At 33.3% G+C, this 19,968-nt stretch overlaps 1 protein-coding gene across 2 annotated transcripts in view; it reads right to left on the reverse strand.

Annotated features, from left to right (window-relative positions):
* Positions 1-1,918: 1,918 nt before the first annotated feature.
* ATP8B1 (ATPase phospholipid transporting 8B1) overlaps positions 1,919-19,968 on the reverse strand; it is a 136,935-nt gene continuing 118,885 nt past the window's right edge. For both annotated transcript variants that reach the window (XM_074279431.1, XM_074279430.1), the window contains exons 22-28: positions 17,309-17,597; positions 13,066-13,289; positions 11,767-11,850; positions 9,469-9,714; positions 8,728-8,866; positions 7,593-7,723; positions 1,919-3,870 (exon numbers count right to left, since the gene is read on the reverse strand). In XM_074279431.1, coding sequence (XP_074135532.1) covers positions 3,646-3,870; positions 7,593-7,723; positions 8,728-8,866; positions 9,469-9,714; positions 11,767-11,850; positions 13,066-13,289; positions 17,309-17,597 — 1,338 coding nt within the window. In that variant the 3' untranslated portion in view covers positions 1,919-3,645. The remainder of the gene's footprint in view (positions 3,871-7,592; positions 7,724-8,727; positions 8,867-9,468; positions 9,715-11,766; positions 11,851-13,065; positions 13,290-17,308; positions 17,598-19,968) is intronic.

A 19,968-nucleotide genomic window follows, 5' to 3' on the forward strand; every position in this document is an offset into this window, starting at 1 on the left:
TCATAAATTCCTTCCTCCTCCACAGGTCTGAAAGGTAAACTATCCTATGTTCTTCAAATTTATTTATAATCTCATTCTTTATATTTAGATCTCGAACCCATTTTGATCTTATCTTGGTTGTATGGTGTTAAGTGTGGGTCAATGCCTAGTTTCTGCCATGCTAATTTCCAATTTTCCCAGCAGTTTTTGTCAAATAGTGAATTCTTATCCCAAAAAACTGGGGTCTTTGGGTTTGTCAAACACTAGATTATTATAGTCATTGATTATTTTGTCCTGTGAACCTAATCTATGCCACTGATCAACTAGTCTATTTCTTAGCCAATACCAAATGGTTTTGGTGCCTGCTGTTTTGTAATATAGTTTTAGATCAAGTACAGCTAGGCCACCTTCATTTGATTTTTTTTTTTCATTAGTTCCCTAGAAATTCTTGTTCTTCCAGATGAATTTTGTTGTTATTTTTTCTAGGTCATTAAAAGTTTCTTGGGAGTCTGATTGGTATAGCACTAAATAAGTAGATTAATTGAGGTAATATTGTCATCTTTATTATATTCACTCAATCTGTCCAGCAGCACTTAATATTTTTTCAATTGTTTAGATCTAACTTTATTTGTATGGAAAGTGTTTTGTAGTTTTGCTCATATAGTTCCTGACTTTCCCTTGGCAGATAAGATTCCCAAATATTTTATACTATTGACAGTTATTTTAAATGGAATATTGCAGAGTTAGATTTTAATCCAAGAAACTTTACCTCAGATCCAGCAGTTTCCAGCCCTCCACCCCCATCATTCTATACTATCATGAGTTGGATTCTCTGTCCTCATTTCTCCTTCCTTTGCCCCCTCAAACAACTACAGTATTCAAAGATCCCTAATCATAAATCTGGAAATAGACCTTGCCTCCTTATAAGCTTCCTCTAGAATGTATGGGAAGCTGATAAAGCATCATTGACACGTCACAGATGGGACCTTTTCAATTAAGAAGGGGAAGCTAGGCAGTCTTCCTACTTGTTGCACTCCAAGTTGATCTGACAGTGCAGGTATTTTCCCAGGCAGTTAGATTAGGCCCACTTTGAGAGGCTTGAAGACTTGCATCATCTCTGTTTCTTCTCTAGCCCTCCTGGCTATAAGAATTACCCTTGAATAATTCTTAACTAGGACATACTAGGCTTAAAGTGCCTTTCCTTTTCTAGAGTGGCTATCTATTTACAACCAATACCCTCATTTAGATAAATATCTGTTATTAAATCAAAGGCAGTAAAATGAGATGAAGAGACTAAACAACTATTCACACACTCCAAATAGCACACATAGCATTAATTAATTCAATGGTTTATCCTGATTACTACATTATAATATAAAAGGCACCATCTAACTTTAAAAATAAAATCTTTGTATCTTTAGAATCTGGGTTTGTGTTTAATTACATTGTTTTCCATGTCAGAGAGAGAGATCTGTTCCCATTTATTTCCATTGAACTCACAATAATGTTTAGTTTGAGAAGAGTGTGTGTGTGTGATATTTGTGGCTATAAATTAATCTGTTTCTTGGAAAATACATCTATCAATTGCATGGTTACTGAATATCTTAAGAATATATATTTTGAAATTAATTCAATTTATTTCAGTGCCTTATGTTTACCTTGACCTAGCCACTCACAGGTTCTATCAAATTCCCTTAGAAGAGGGAACTTTAACAAAAATTAGCAACTTATATGCATCTCAGGTCTTGAACTCCAACTTATTGCTCCTTTCACTCTACTGTCTCATAGAATACTCACTTCTGTATTAAAACTTTAAACTACTTCAATTTCTAGCCTCATCACTGTGAATCATACTTCACAAAATTGAACTCCAATCAGATTCCCTTCTACATTTACCACTTTGAAAAAAAAGTTTCATGTATCTGTAAAAACACGATCATTTTCCAAGATATATTACTAAAGCATTTATTACTCTTTAAACAAAATATTTACACATAAAATCTCAGATTTACAGATAAAAGGAAATAAGCAATTTGCATATTAAGATTAATATTGCACCCTACAGTATGTCTTTGACACATTCGCATTGTCAATCTTTCCCACATTCAATTACCACAAAACAGAAGAGAAATATGAAATTGAAAGAATTATACACTCAGTTTATCTTTGTTTAAAAAAAAAAGTAGGGGCAGCCAGGTGGTGCAGTGGATAGAGCACCAGCCCTGAAGTCAGGAGAACCTGAGTTCAAATCTGGCCTCAGACACTTAACACTTTCTAGCTGTGTGACCCTGGGTAAGTCACTTAACCCCAATTGCCTAAAAAAAAAGTAAATTTTACATTCCTTTTTATTCACATGATAAAGGAAAAGTTGTAAACTTTCTTAATTTATTTCCACAATAATGAAGAACTATACATTCTCTTGTCGCACCTGGAAGAACTATGTACATTTTAAAACTCCTTTAATGATACAGGCAGACATTTTTAACATTGAGTAGCAGCGTGTTGGTAGAAGGCAGTATTGGTGAAACATGTTTATATCTTCACTAGCAAAAGAAACTAGTGTAAGTTTTTGACAGAATAAGGAAATCATTTGGACAAAAAGAGTTTTTACCTCTTTAAAGGATGTTTCCCATAATTAAACTAAAATGATATTTTGAAATGAACACATACTAACATCCTTCAAAATGTGGTTAATAATATCCTTTTCTTTTCCTCAAGGCAGCTCTAGAAACATCCTAGTGAAGAAGAATGAGGTCTTTGTTAATCATTTCTCTTATAAAAATACTTTATATATATAGATAGGCACAAAAGTTTGCTTCTCAAAAGAAAGCTCTGCAAAATATTTGGTGATTTATCACTATTTCCCACATTTACACAGTTGTATTACAAACAAAAAATGTAGATTTTCTTTTTAGAAGAGAAGGCTCTTATAGTAGGACTTGAGGAGCTTTCCAAAAAACATACTTTGAGAAGACGAAAAATTGTTTTAATGTTCTATATAAGATTTGCACTAAAAAGAAACAAAGGAGATATAGGCCAAATTCAATGTGCTTTTTTGGATTGCACTAATTTGTTAAACCAAATATCCTAAAAGCAAGGAGAGCATAAAACCATGCAGCCCCTTTATGACTCTGCAAAAGCCTTTGGAACTCTCAGCTCCAAGATAAAGAATTTTAAATTATACTCTTTTGCTGGTATCCACTTAGATAAAAATCATATTAATATAGTGGCATAGAGGGCTAAATGAACATCTTAGTTGTTTGTGTTGAATATTACTGACAGGAGACATTAGTTTTCATTTTTTTACATATCTTAAGTATTAACAATTTTTCCTTGCTGTTTCAAGTGTCACATTACAATGAGTTTAAGATTTAAAAAAACCAACCTTTTGAGTAACAAATATTTTTGCACAAGTTTTAGTTTCATGAATATAAATGTTTGATTAAAGGAATTTTAAAAATACCCATTCTTGGCTTAATTTTTAATAGTCCCAACCAAGCAGTTTTTCATGTATAAAGGTCACTCATCTTCAATATCCTTGTATCAAATTCAATTAAAAAAAAGTCCTGAGAGTCGGTCATAAAAATATATATATATATGTATATATAGGTATCTTTTTCTTTGTGCAATTATTCTATTAGAACTATTTTCATGAAAAAATTCACATCAGCTGTCAACAGTTCGTCTATATTCTGCAGTTCCATCAGCTATTATTGCATCCAATGGAGCTCGCTTTTTGCGTATGCTGCGTCCTGAGGAGATGAGGTCAGCATATCCCCGTTGATGGGAGAAAGCATAAGCAGAGCGACGAGATGATACTCCCCTTCGAAACACATTTTGCCTTCGTTTCCATTGCTCTTCTGCTTTATACTTTTTACGACTTTTCTGAATCTACAATAAGGAAATGAATGCATGAGGTTAAGGCAAATGGATTGTTTGAATGCTCTCAAAGGACCAACTAAAGTCCCACATTTTGGGGGCAGCTAGATGGTGCCTGAATAGAGCACTTTCCCTGAAGTCAGGAGGGCCTGAGACAGACACTTAATAGGTGTATGATTCTGGGCAAGACACTTAATCCCAATTGCCTCAGCAAAAAATAAAAACAGTGTAAATTCATGCTGATTGGTCCACTATAAATTTATGCTATCTACTCTTACATGAACATAGTAATCTTTTTATCCATATTCTATTACATCCCATACAATTATTCCAAACCTTTCCCACACACCTTGAACACTCAAGTGTACCTCCTTACTACTTTCTGAACAAAAGGTCTTATCATGTACTTTACTGAGAAAACTAATAATTTTGAGTCCTTCAACTTCTCTACTACTTTGCTCTTATCTTTCCTTTGTTTGGAGAGGATGAAGTTTTCCTTACTCTCTATACTCTTGATTATCTATCTCAATCCTGTATTCAAATATGATCCAGTATTCCCTAATCTTCAGGATTGAATTTATGCTTGTATTTCAATCCTACATTTCCAAGTATTTGCTGGATAATTCCGTGAGTATATATTGTCATCTCTAAAAGTAACATATTTAAAAACTAGGCTCATGTATTCATTCTTCAAATAAGTGCCTAATGTGCATGCTTTAAATATTGAGAGAAATAAGGAATCTTATTTGGTTGTTGCCTTCTTGGGACCTTACACAGTCTAGCAGAGAGCTAACCAACCCTGATGACTAGAAAAGGAGATATTCCAGGATGAGTATATTTTAAAAGGTATAGAACAACAACAACAAAAAAATCCCATGTGAGGTCAGGATAAAAGGTTGCAGGGGGACAAAAGGGGTAGAAGCAGGAGCTTAGGAATGTCTTAGCTGTACTTCTACAGAAACTGACATCATTGCAAAGACTTGTCAGTATTGTCAACATGAAGAAACTATAGAGAAATAAATGTGTTGTAATGGGAAAGAATGCTATCGAAAGGCAGGCCAATGGAAAACACTGGCTGACTTGGAGTACTTGCTCCTAGAATGTTCCAATCACATTTACTTGTGGCCCACTGACCATAGCGCTTCATCAATTTCCTAACTTTGTACTTCCTTCTCTTAGCATTGCAGTATTCTCTCCCAACCTATCTTTCAATTGTGTGTATGTGTGCGTGTGTAGGTAGCATTTATTTTAGATGTGTTATTTCATGTTTGTACCCCGAAAAATACCAGGATATCAGATCCAAAAAGTGAGTCATAAATAGCTTTCCTGCATTAATTGGCAGAGTAGCAGATGATAAGTAGCAGTACTTATTACCAATGTTCACCTGAGAATAAAATTGTCCTCTTTCAGTTCTGAACTACCTTTAATTTATTGCTTTTCTCTTTGACCTAACAGTAAGAATATAAGTTGGCTAGCTATACTCTACTTCAGGTGAGGGCGTGGCTGTGAATCCTGTTTGAATGTTCATGATCAAAATTACTCTTTATATACACAAGGTCAGCCTGGTAAAGTACAAATATGTTCTTTAATAGCCGAGAGACAGAGATCAAGGAATTCTTCATAGAAGAGGTGATGATGACCTAGACTTGAGAGAATGGATAAAGATAGGAAGGGAATTCATTCCAGAACAAGGAATGAGCCAAGGAAAAGAATTGGAAAAGAAAGGATATGTTCAGGAGCAGAGAGCAGACCATTGTAACGAATATAAATTATATAGAAGGTAATAATATAAGATAGGAAAGACAAAAACCTGACAAATTGTAAAAGGCTTTGAATTCCAAGCAAAGTAGTTTGATTGAGTAAAGATTCAGTAGTCAATAAGAAATCATTGGATTTTCCCCCCAGAATATCATGGGATTATAGATTTATATCTGGAAGAGACCTTGTAGATCATCTAGTTCAATCTCATTTTGTAGAGAACAAAAAGGAAACCTTTAGAGGTTAATGAAACTGGGCAAGGTCACAGAGGTGCTAAGTGATGTGATCAGGAATCCAGGAACTTTATCTTTCCAATGTTCTATCTATGGCCCAATGTTATTTCCCAGAGGAATGACCTGATTATAAGGAAGATTATCCCAGTATGGAGGGGAGCAGGGTCAGAGATGATGGTCTGATGGGAGGCCAGCTGCAACAGTTCAAGGCAAATTATAATGAGAGTATGTTGTTGTTGAGGCAATTGGGATTAAGTGACTTGCCCAGTCCCACAGCTAGAAAGTGTTAAGTGTCTCAGACCAAATTTGAACTCAGGTCCTCCTGACTTCAGGGCTGGTGCTCTATCCACTGCGCCACCTAGCTGCTCCAATAATGAAAGTATGTACCAAGAGAGAAGTAGTGGAAACAGAAAGAGGAGCCTGAATATGAAAGCTATTATGGAGGTGCAATGCCTAAGATGTAGTGAGAGTCTGAAGAAGTAATAAAGAGGGCAGAATCAAAATGACACTGGTTTAAAATGTGGAAGATTCCAGGAATTATGGTGTGACTATCAGAAACAGTGAAGTTAGAACAAGAAGTAGATTTTAGCTTGCTTTGGGCCACACTGAGTTTGTAGTTGTCGAGAGCCGTATTGTCCTGGAGCAGGGAGTCTTAAACTTTTTTCTACTCATGACCCTTTTTCACCCAAGACATTTTTAAGTGATTCCATCTTGAAACTGAGCCGAACTATTTCTGGCAGTATTTATGCATGAGCAGGGCAAAGTGTGCATGTTGTATGTTCAGAACCAAGGCCGCAGTGAAATTGTGTGATGCACATAGGCAAGTGCTATCAGAAACACCTTGCATTTGTTACATGTTTGATTTTGAATTAATTTTTGGTAATTGTATTCAGAAACCTTTCACTATTGCCAAATTTTCCATGACCCTCCCACATTCAGATACAAAACCTCATATAGGGCTTTGTTCTAGAGCACAGGAGGGAGGTCAGGGCTAGACCTGTAGGAGTCATCTGCATTGGATGAATAGGTTAAAGTTATATAACTAAAAGAGATTAGGAAAGAGGAAAGATATTAGGGAAGAAAAAGAAAAAGAAAAAAGATTATAGAAAGAATTGATGAAAAAGGACGGACATTTGAAAAAACCTACTTTAAGGATATAGAAAGAAGAGAAGTAACGAAAGAAAACTAAAATAATAGAAATGTAGGAGGATAGTTTAGTTCAAAAATAAATGTATTTATATATATAGTTCAAAAATAAGCTATGCACCTTTCATCACATTATACCTGGAATCTTACTTATTTAAATAACCATCTTCTATCCCTTATTCAATTATGAGCTTCCTGAGGGCATTCACTGTTTTGTTTCTTCCTTATATCCTTAGTACCTAGTATGATGCTTTGCCTATAATGATGTAATTCAGGCATTTTTTAGTCACATCTAACTTTCTGTGACCCCATTTGGGGTTTTCTTGACAGAGATACCAGAGTTGTTTGTCCAGCTCACTTTACAGATGAAAAAATTAAGGCAAACCAGGTTAAGTGAATTATCCAGAGTGACATTGCTAGTAAATGTCTGAAGAGGGATTTGAACTCAGAAAGAATAATCTTCCCAACTGCAGAGACAGCACTCTATCCATTGTGCCACCTACTTGTCCATAATGCAAATAATAATCATTTATTAATATTTGCTATTATTAATAATAAATTCCTGTTGAATTAAAAGAGCATTATGCTTCTACCTACCTTATCGCTTTCTGATGGCCAGATTGTCATAGACAGGAAACGTAAGGCAATAATGGGAAGTAAGCACACTGCAACAGTTAAAATGATGGTCAACCAAAGATATGGCTGTCTCAGGGCATTTGGAGCAGTTCCTATAAGAATGATAATAGAGAGGTATACATTTTGTTAGTTGAAAATGACATTCTCTCTATCTAAAAGACAGAATTAACCCTTGGATATTTATGTATATGGAAAGTACATAATTGATTTGTTGAATCCAGGATACTATCTCCACCTCTCCTCCCAAATTCCCAAACCTCTCAAAACATTTCCATGGAGCACAAATAATGGACTTTCAGTCTAAGCAAAGTAAAAAAGTAAGAAGTAACTGTGCTAACCCTATTCTCCATAACCCTTCTGGGGAAAAAAATTAACATCAATTATAAAGCCTTTTGGATTATGCACAATACCAGTCTCCTATTATGGATAAAACTGAATTGACTATATAATTGAAAAATGCTCATCACCATAATCCTGTGTTGTACATATTACACATATAAGAAGATCAAATTAAGTCCTTTCATTTTTTAAAAAAGTAATTGATTGATTTGTAGTTTTTGCCAGACTTAATTTTGAAACTCCAATAAACATTTATTAGATCTGGACCAATGACTATTAATTCAGAAATAAATTTTGTAATCCAATCCAAAGAACCAAGTTAGATGCAATAATTGACATCCCCTATGGCTAATTTTGCCCAGTTATTGTTTTGTGCATTATGATTGTAAGTTCAAAGGAACCATAGAATTTTTTTTTTTTTAACTTTTGCAGTGCCAGTAATTACTTAATTAACACAGTGAGCAGTTTCTGGCAATTAGCTGTCAAGACACTGGGATTACTTTGTGTCTGAACAAAGGGATGAAGAAATAAGCCTTGTCAAAATTTCTGGATTGCTGTAGGAGAAAAGAGATTTATAGAAATCTTATAGAATATTAGAATATAAGTAGATTTTAATTTTTTTCTTTGAACCAAATTTTTAGAGAAGGAAACAATTTCTAGGTCAAAATAGCACTATATACAGTTTATTCCCATCAGAAGTTGAAAAAAAAAAGAGGCACTTTTGGTAATTTATGTTGGGAATATGGAAAGAACTGACCTGTGAATTGGAAAGCAGATGGGAAGAGAACATGGATTCCTGCGCTGTGAAAGTCAAACATGATGCCAAAGTAAAGAGCAATGCTACCAAAAATGGAAAAAGCATTCACAAAAGTCCAGTAGGAAGTATCCAAGCCAATCTGTTGGGAAACCAATGAGAAACCAGCACTCATTTGATGATTAGCAGAAAAATAATAACTAACATTTAGCTAAGTGCTTATAGATTGCAAAGCACTTTAACTACATTTTCTTACTTGCTACTTACAACTATTCATTGAGGTAGGTAAAGCATGTTCTATTATATCCATGTTACAGAAGACTCTGAGACGTTAAATGGACCAACTTAAACATCTAGTAAAGGGGCAAATTTAAACCTGAACCTAGATCTTCTCCTTCTAAGTTTAGGATATTCCCCACTGGAACTGCAGCCTTTCAAGAAAGAAAGAATAGATGGGTCTAGAATTTAGCAATTCAGATATGAATTGATAGGAAGGCTTTTCAGCCCCAAATTAGCTTTACCATCCTCAATTATCTGGGGGGAAAAAAGTCTGAAAATTATATACGTGATTATACATGTTATAGGAAATTGGAGAGAAATAGTTTATGTATGAATATATATGCATATATATGACATATATATTGTTCATAAATTTTATTATTTGTTATATAGACATATGTTATTCAACTATTTGAAATTATTCAACTAAATTGTTTAAGAAATAATTCAATTAAATCTGCTTACCTGAAAATTAACTGTTATTGTTAGGGCAGATGCTACCGTAACAGCAAAGGATTGGTAGTCTGAAGGCGCTTCTCCATCTTGCCCCATAGTTTGTAGATAAGCCCCAAGTGGTATGAAAAAGAGGATCATTGATGTTAAGACCCCATGGAACAAGCTTATAAAGAATTTCTTGTAGTTAAACAATAAGTCTCTTTGTCCTACTACATATAGGCTGGGGAATCGAAGACTCAATTTGTCACTCACATCCTTAAAAAACAAACAAACAAAAAACAAAAAAACAAGAGTTATTAGCCACTGGCACAAAGGGAACCAAAGCAACATTACAGTGCTCAGGACAAGAACACAACTGCTAGGCACTTAATGTATATGGTAGATGGTTTTTTCTCTAGACTTGTGAATTTCATTAAAAGATATCTTTATTATTTACTCTTCCAACTGCTTCAACCTCCTACAGTATTCAAAAGCTTTATTGTTGCCATTTAAAAAATACTACTATTATTTCCCCTTAACCAACCCCATCCTTGTAATAAAGAAAAATATTGAATAATTAACCTACAGAGCAAGAAACTGCATCTGACAGTGTGGAGATACCACACTCCACAGCTGTGGTACTCTATTATTCACCAAGTCTGAGAATATTCATTGCAGTTCAGAGTTCAACACTTTTTGGTTTCCTTAATTTAAACCACTGTACTAATTATTGATATTGTTTTCTTGGTCTTGTTTCTTTCAATAAACATTGCTTTGTAACAAAATGCCAATGGGTGGTAGAAATCTTCATGGTATCTTCTTTGTTTGAGCTCATAAAGAGAGCTAGCTCTTTAAGGAGTTCCTTTTTAAGGAGAGATAACTGCCCATCCCCATCACACAGAATTTTCTGTTATCTTTAGGTAGGTACATAATCAAACCAATTCCTCCATCTGTTTTATTCACCTTTCTGGAAAAAATCTACAACATGTCCTTCCCTTTAGCTACTATTTCTTTAGATTTTGGAATTATATTAATTTAATTTTATAATGAGGATATTAAAATGGATATGGTTCAATTCCTCTAGCAGTCTATCAATTTAGTGATTGTTGGATATAGGTCACATGTTAAATATAACAAAAATTACATTTTTGTGTGCAAAGGGCTTTTGTGTTTGATAACATCCTCTATTCCTGTCCCACTTTTTTTTGCCCACATAAGCATAAAGGAAAGAACTTATTGTATTTGTTTATTTCATATATGTATATATGTGTGTGTATATATATATATATATATATATATATATATGTATACAACCAGAAAAAATCCAAACCCAAATACCTTCCATACACATATTTTGGCAATGAGAGTTCCTATAGAAACAGTTGGATGGCAGTTACATACATACATATTATTACTGTTTGTACTTGAGGTAGTTCCAGTATCTTCCAGATTTACCTATACATTCTTCCAATATAATCTACATAAATTCTTCTATTATTGTCCTATTTCAGTGTTTCATCATGGAAAGGAGGTAACAATTAGGGTTTGAGAAGGATATGTTAGAAGTATACAAACTTTGGAAAATTCTATCAAGATGAAAAGATTTCTGGGATTAAATTTAGATAAATATCTTATATAGGAGATGTCAAACTCCCAGCCTTCAGTTGTATGCAACAGAAAAACTTCCCAATGACTTAGACTCATATTAAAATGTAATTGGAAAATATTTAACAAAATAAATGATAATACAACATAACACACATAATGTTAGTATGCAGTTTTCTAAGTCGCTATGCAGTGGCAGGAATCTATTTCTATTTGTTTTATATCACTGTTTTATATCTTATGAATGTGATCTAAATATAAAAAAATCACATCATTAAAAAAAGAGAGAATGGAAGCTGTTCTCTTGCACAACTAAGGATAGGTAAGAGAGTTCTTAAACAAACAATGAATACAGTTGACCATAAAAGGTAATATAAACAATTTTGATAATATAAAGTTAAAAAACTTTTTTATAATCAAAACCCAATTAAGCTAAATTTAAAAAAGAGTAAACTGGGAGGAAAATCTGTTACAGATAATGTGTTGTTATATTTGCTAATATAGATAATAATGTTCAGTGTCTCATCCTCAACTTTATGGTGAAAAGGAGACCTGGAAGAGAGATGATCCCTCCACCTGTTATTTCAGTATTGTTATTATTATTCTTATTAAACTCAGGAAAACCAAAATCATAAATTAAAAAAAATGATTTTAACTTCTCCAAATGTGCTCCAGATCTTTTATATAAGAACAGTCTTACTATATATAAACCAGGGGTCATACCTGATCCAACAACCCAACCAACAGCACAGGGAGGCTTGAATATAGCACATTGTACAGTGTGATGAACCAGTCTTCGTAAGCAGTCTAAAGTGAAAAAACAACAATGCATATTTGTGTAGCATTTTAAAAGTTGACAAAGCACTTTACATCAATTAATTCATTCATCCTTCATAACACTGTAAGGTTTTATAGGTAATATTATCTCCATTTAATAGGTGAGTAAACCTATTAAGAGAAGTAAGTAACTGGCTTATGTATACATAGTTAGTATTATAAGAAGAAAGAAGGGTTTGTGACTTTAAGCCTATTATTCCATCTACCAGGTCATACTATCTCAGTAACACAGTAGGCCCAAACTATATGTTATCTCAATTTACTACTAGGAAGAAGCAGCAATAAGGATTTCTTTGGTCTGTGAGGAATGTGTTGCCAACATAAATCTTAGTCTATTATTTAAAAAAAAAAGAGAAATTCAGTAAATCTTTTTCCATAATATGGGTAAGTACACAGATCATCCCATAAACTGGATCATATATAAAATTAATAATATACTCAAATAACTTTGAACATGCTGACATTATTTTTCCATTATCAATAGATTAGTAGATATGAAAACTTGATATTAGAATTACATTAAAGTTTAAAAGTGTGGTCTGAGCATTCACACACACACATGTATATATATTTTTAAATTAGTCAGTCCTTTGCCATTTTGGCAAATGTCAGCTTTACAAAATGAGTTATATAAAAGGAGATTTTATAGTATGAAAAGATTATTAAGAAAGAGAGGAATGTATACGGAGAACTTGACTCTAACTGAACACAGGACAAAGACTCACCAAAAGCATGCAAGTGCACAAAGGATATTAAAGAAGTTTACATGTTTATATTTTCCTAGGTAAATATTTCAATAACTATTCTTATATCTAAATAAACTTGAATTTTTTATTCTATGTTCAAGATTTTAAGTATACACACATATATACACAGAGTCTGTATTAAAATGGGAACAAATTCATTAAAAACAGTAAATAAATAACCATTTAAAAACTACCAGAAAACATGATAGCAGGGTAAAAGAGACCAAAAATAATGTAACCCACTATGCTTCAATTGTAAAGAACAATACCTATCCCTATCCTCAAAAGAGACTATTACCAAAATGAAAATGAGCTATTATAATTTCAACAATCAAAGTAGTTTCAACCCTTAACAACTTAGGATTTCATGGAAATTCATTTAGCATTAACTCCCAATTACTGAAAATTTACATTAATTAAAAAACATATCTCATATTACCTGTGCTGAATAGCCATTGAAGAAAGAATACCAGAAGTGAACCAAAGTGAATGCAAAGTTCTTGTAGAAGAAGTATCTGAGAAACTTGCACATCCTGATGTAGGACCATCGACCATGGACCAACAACAGTCTTTGCAGATATCTGAACTGAGCAAAAGAGTAATCACTAGACATGACTGCCTGCATGCCTTCTTGTCCACTTATGCCAACTCCAATGTGGGCAGCTAATGGAAGAAATACAAAAGAAGATATCTTAGTTATGGACTTAATAGAAGAAATAAAACATCAACCAAATGGCTAAACTCTATTCCACCCATACCCTGGAACCGCAAAAATGAGCAGACAATAATATAAATGGAACATGACCCTATATTTTAGATAATTAAATTAATGGTACATTTTTCTCTAGAATCTTCTCTCTGTACAGTGATGCTTGCGAACTCAACTCAGCATTGAACACTTGGTTATACTAAGACATACCAAACCTGATCATCTAAGGTTATTTTTAAAAATTGTCAGTGAAAAAAAAAACAAACCAAAAAAATTTATCAGTGATAAAGACTATATTTTTACCCCTTGATGATTTATCTTGGTCATTTTTTCTTTTGGTTAATGAACGAGAAAATTATGACTTGTTTACAGCAGTATTAGCCTCTAACACTTTTGTTCTGATGACTCATTGTAAAATATCAGTGACTCTAGACACTGCAGTACTAGGCTAGTGGAATATATGCTCTGTGAGGTCCTTCCCATGTTGGAAAGGTTTTGAGCACTAAGTTCCCAAATGAACTGTGCTGTGGTACAGACAACCTAACTAAATATGGATAGGTTCCTAACCAAAAGTTCATTCTACTCTTGTGGCCCTTTCCTTTGATTGTCTGGTTCCTCCCCAGACATTCATTTTTATTTTATTTTATTTTTGTTGAGGCAATTTGGTTAAGTGATTTATCCAGTGTCACACAGCTAGTTAATCATCAAGTGTCTGAGGCTGGATTTGAACTCAGGTCCTTCTGTCTTGAGAGTCAGTACTTTATCCACTGTGCTACCTAGTTACCCCTACCCTGCCAAAAACCCTTCATTTTAAGGAAAACCTCTAACCTAGTCATATTATCATTACTCTGCAGGTTCTACTCCTGACTCTCCAGACTTTCTCCATCATGATCCTGTGTGGGTACACTTTTTTCTCTTTCCTTATTCCTTTTCAGCTTCCTTTTATGTGTGTGTCTTCCCCATTGGAGCATATATTTTTGAGGATGTGAACTGTCTGTCTTTCTACTTTTATTTGTATTTCCAGTACTGAACACAGTGCCTAACTGCTTGCTGATAGGAAGAGGCTATCCAGTAGCAATTATTATGATCCCCAACAATTTATTAGGAACCATCTACTAAGATCTAGAGAGGTTGTGATCTGTATTGATTGAAGAAGTAAAACAAAATGATATCATCACAGATATTGTGAGGCATTTAAGTATTAAGAAGACATTACAGTGATAAAAAATAAGGGAGAAGTGCAAAAGGGAGTAAAAATGGAACATGGTAAATTAACTGCTTCCTAGAGTCTAGGAGGGGAGCAGCTAGGTGATGCCATAGGGCACTAAGCTGGAATCAGGAAGATTCATCTCCCTGAGTAAATTAGTTACTTCCTGTTAACTCCTATTTTGTTTTATGTAACATTTCATTAAATAGGAGACTTTTATTTTAAACAAATCTTGATAGACATTTTTTGATCTGTGACCCTAAAATTGGTAGAAGAGAGAAACAGTATAAGTATAATCACCTCCATTTTACAAATGAGGACACTGAGGGTCAGAAAAGTTTAATGTCTTGCCTACAACCAGACATCTATTATGTATCAAAGCTAGACCTCCAGTCCATATCTTCTCGTTCTAAGGAAATAAGGTCTTTGCAAAGTAACAGAATCTCCACGTACCTAATTTTAGACAATATATATTCTTGGAAAAGTCACCAGTTTTTTCTTAGATAACTCAAACCTTACCAAGTTTGCATTTAATATCTTCTATTTCATATGGTTAAGGACAACATAAAGTTACAAAGAATATAGTGGTATAATCTCTAAAGGAAAGTTAAGAAACAATCATAATGGTCAACAGAAGAGGAAATGATGTCTGGACTAGAGTGGTGGCCTTGAATGTAGAAATGGAAGCCCTCTTTGAGGGTTGGACCAATGCTGTTTTTGTATCCTAAGCATCTTAACACAGTGTTCTACATTGTGGACCTTAATAAATGTTTGCTGATGAATTGAAATAAACAAATTTGGAAGATATCACAATGGTACATTGTAGGGCTCATAAATTTAGAAGAAATCTAAAAGTTAGGTGCATATGACTTCCAAACTCATTACTACTTTAGGCCTAAAATAAAGGAAACTAATTAAGTAAGAAAGAAAATAAAATAATGAAGGAAACAAAGGAAAATCTCTTAGTATAATCCATATCTAGTAAGCCAAAAATTGTTTTTAAACATATTCTCCAGAGCCAAATAAAGAGTTCAAACAAAAGTGAATTAGAATAGAACTAGAGATGGAGTCAGATACAAAAGTTAATGAGATGACAGCAAGAAGGCGTACATCATCCTGCAGACTCTGGCCAAGGAAGCTAATATAGTCTGAATATATATCGAGAAGAGGAGGAGGATTCTAGAAAAAGAAAGAGATATAAGTGTGAGTCATTAAGTAGACTGGAAGGGAAAGCACAGCAATAAATATTACTATTAAACTATTTAGCAAGATAATATACATGTGTACAAGTTCTAATTTAGTTTATACATAAAATCATGGAACTGGAAGGATTTTAAGAGACCATTTAACTGGTCCAACCCCTTCATTGTATGTATGAAGGGACTGAGGTGCTGAAAAGGGGAAATTACTTATTGAAGGTCACACAGGGAGTTCCAAAACCAAGATCAAAGCAGAATTTCCTGATGTTTAGATGATGGTTCTCTCTGTTATACTTTACTGCCTCAGGACCTCAGCGGTAGTTATTGCTTATGAGATCCCAAGACAGAAATCTAAATTGCAGTGTTTGCTGACTTTGATTTAACAAAGTTCAACACTTTCTACTATCTTTTTTGTGTAATCTAAAAAAAAATTGATAATTTCTCTCCAGCCTAATTCTTATAATGATAATTTTAAAAGAAAGTTGAGAAGATTGTGCCAAACTTCTCTGAAATTGTTCTATAGTTTTATGGAATGTGTATACTTTTGGTGAGATATGATATGATAATGAGTCTCTTTCAGTATTGAATTCCTCTTTTATAGGGTGTCCCAGATAGACTCCAATCACCACAAATAATAGGATTATGAATTTATAGGATCAAAAAATTTTGGAATTGGAAAGGACTTTAAGGATTCATCCAATTCAACCACTTTATTTTAAAGAAAAAATTTTGAATAGGTCAAATCATGAATAGTGAGGTTGCAATAGACACATAAAGCTTTAAAAATATTCCCAGATAGGAAAATGCTGATGATAGATTTTATATAAACACATTTACTAGATGTCTATATGTATTTTATATACATATACATATTTAAGTACTTTATCCATATAGACTTACTTATATATACTAGTTTAATTATTGCCTTTTAAAAAATATGATGGCCACTAAGCCCTTTTCAGGACTAAGCCCACTATGAGGTTATTCTCTCTCCTTCCCTCATAGTTCCTTCCCTCTAATGACATCTTTTTCCTTATTCTGGTTAACTCTGATTAGTCTAATTATATGCTCTTCCAACTCCATTTTATATTTATCATTCTTGGTGTCTATTTTATCCCTTCATTTTTGTCTGTCATAACTTCCCCTACACAAATCTACCTTTTGCCAAAAATATGATGGTCACTATCTTTTAAGACTGCTGTCCTAATGAACTTCCTGTTGTAAAAAAGAAGAGCATTTAAGTAAAACCAAATAATCTTGATCAGTATATTCTACATTTCACATCTGTAGGTCTCTTTACTGAGAGGAATAAAGATGTGTTTCATTAACACACTCTCAGACTGATCGTGTTAATACAATTCAGCAATTATATATTTGAAAAACAGGTACAGAAAAAAGTAAATTCACTATTTTACACTGAGAAAGAAAGTACGCAGAAATGACTTAGAACGCCTGGGGAAAGACATTTATGACATTTCCAAGACAATTTTCTGAGCATTTCATGGGGAGTCTCTACAGCCTCACAGAATGAGCTCTTCTAATAATAACTTTTGGGTGCATAACTTACTCTTAATCATATTCACATCATTGGCACCATCTCCAATAGCCAGTGTTATGGCTTTCTTGTATTTCTTCACAAGGTCCACCACCATGGCCTTTTGTTTGGGAGTGACCCTGCAGCAGATGACTGCACTGCACTCACATGCTAAATCCACAAAATTCTTCTGTTGTTGTTCTTTATTAGCCTCAAGCCTCCTTATACTCTGAGTACGTATTCGTCTCTCCTCTTCTGTCCTGGGGAATTTCAGTTTCAGGATTTTACTTCTCTTTGTCTTCTTTTCTAGAAGAATTTCATTCTATAGTACCAGAGAGATAAAGGTTAACAGTCAACAATGTTCCTTTTTTTTGCTCCAAGATTACCACTTTCTAGGAATCCTAAAACATGATATGAACTTAAAATATTTGTCTTTATCATAAAATAATCTAAAAATTGATGATAATCATGATAGCAATATTTATACAGCACTTACTGTGTCCCAAGCACTATTAAAAATTATTTTCACATTTGATTCTTGTGACAATCTTGGAAAGTAGTTATTATTAATCACATTTTATAGATAAGGAACTAAAGACATTTCAGTGTCATACAACTATTAAATGTTTGAGGTCATATTTGAACTCAGGTCTTTTTGACTCCCAATTCAGTGCTCTGTGCACTATGGCACCACCTAGCAGCTTATCCATTGATAATTCCTCTTTCATATCATATCTTTTCACAAAATAACAAAGAAATGAGAATAAGTACATTATATTCATTTTTCCAACTTAAAGCTCATAATTGCTTTAAAAATCTCATTTTTCTTTTTTTTTGTTTTTTTATTTTTATTTTTATTTTTTTGATAGTTTTTATTTACCAGATATATGCATGGGCAATTTCACAACACTGACAATAAACAAACCCTTCGTTCCAATTTTTCCCCTCCTTCCCCCTACCATGGCAGGTTGACCAATACATGTCAAACATGTTAAAGCATAAATTAAACACAATATATGTATACCTGTCCAAACAGTTATAAAAATCTCATTTTTCTTATTGTCTAATGTTTTTATATTATATTCATCTACAAACACTTTCTTCCCTCTTCTCCACCAACCAAGCTATCCCATGTAACACATTTTTTTTAAAAAGAAAAAAAAACAGTTTAGCAAAATCAGTTAATACCTGAATCATATCTGACAGCATTTACAACAATATATACCCTATGGCTCTCTATGCTTATGCTTTCATTTTTAAATAGTAATTTTTGTGAGGAGAATATTTATCTTTGGAACCACCTCAAATTGGTCCCACATTTAATCATAGTTGATATTCACAAGAGAATATCTTTAAGAGTGGAAAAAAATGTATATTCAATATTTACATTCTAATTATTCATTGTGGTAATATTGAAAAAAAATTAGTCAAACTTCTATATTATTGCTAAAAGCTGTTCTTTTAACAGATTCCAAATCTACTCAGTATCAGGAAAGGAGGGAAGAATTTGCTTACCTTTGACCAGTGTTATCTGACAATGACTTCAGAGAATTGGTAAATGATTAATTATGTACAAATGCAAACTCTTATGTACAATAAAGATAGAGTTTTTCAGGTAAAAGGGGCCCAAAACATGAAAGGGAGGGAGAAAGGAAGAAAGGTAACAACTAAAACTATCCAGATGCTGACAGAACTTAAAAGATAAATGAGAATTCTATGCTTTGGGGGAAAAGAAGACCAAAACTAAGATACAGAGATCAAAATAAAAGAATGACAAATAAGATAGGAAGGAAGGAAAGAAGAAAGGAAGGAAGGAAAGAAATTAGAATAAGGTCCATTATTAAAAAAGAAATGGAGGGAATAATAAAGACAACCTAACATTTCATTCTTTTTTCACCTTCCATTAAGGCAGCTTGAAAAACTTAATTAATTAGTTTTCTAGCATAAATGAGTATGTATTGGGGTGAGGGGAGGGGAGGAATGTTACAGACAGGAGAAAATTAGATAGGTTCAGGTTATATAATATTTTTAATATGAATGATATTCATAGATTCCTAGATTTTCAGTGATCCTATTCAGTGATTGCCATTTTAATTGTGTCCTAATCTCAAAACCAACATCATTTTGCCCTGACTTTCTGCTACCTAACCTAGAATATGGTCTTTAATATTAGCTAGAATCCCAGAGAGTAGCTAAAATGAGTAGCTAAAAAGAGAACCTAATGCATTAAGAAAAAGAGCCATTCTTACTAGTGATAAAACCTGTTTTTTATTTTTAAACCAGAAAAGTCACTAAAATGTATTCTTTGACCAAATCATGTCACTACTACACATATATACCCAAAGAGGTCAAGGACAGTTAGAAAGAACCCATTAAGTACAAAATATTCATAGCCTATTTAGAAATAAAATTAAAGTCTATTAACTGGGGAATGGCTTAACAAAATTTTCTTTTGGATTATAATGGAATACTGTTGCAGCCAAAGAAATTACAGAAAGGATAAATTCAAAGGAACTTGGTAAGATTTATTTAAACTGACACAGAATGAAGTAAGCAGATTCAGGAGAACAATTTATACAATAACATTATAAAGAAAAACAACCTTTGAAGAATTGCAATTAATACAATAACCAATCAACGAGTCAAGAACACTGGTGATGAAATATGCTTCCCACCTCTTAAGAGAAATGAAC

Source organism: Sminthopsis crassicaudata, chromosome 1 (genome assembly GCF_048593235.1).
Source record: "Sminthopsis crassicaudata isolate SCR6 chromosome 1, ASM4859323v1, whole genome shotgun sequence".
Classification (NCBI taxonomy): domain Eukaryota; kingdom Metazoa; phylum Chordata; class Mammalia; order Dasyuromorphia; family Dasyuridae; genus Sminthopsis; species Sminthopsis crassicaudata.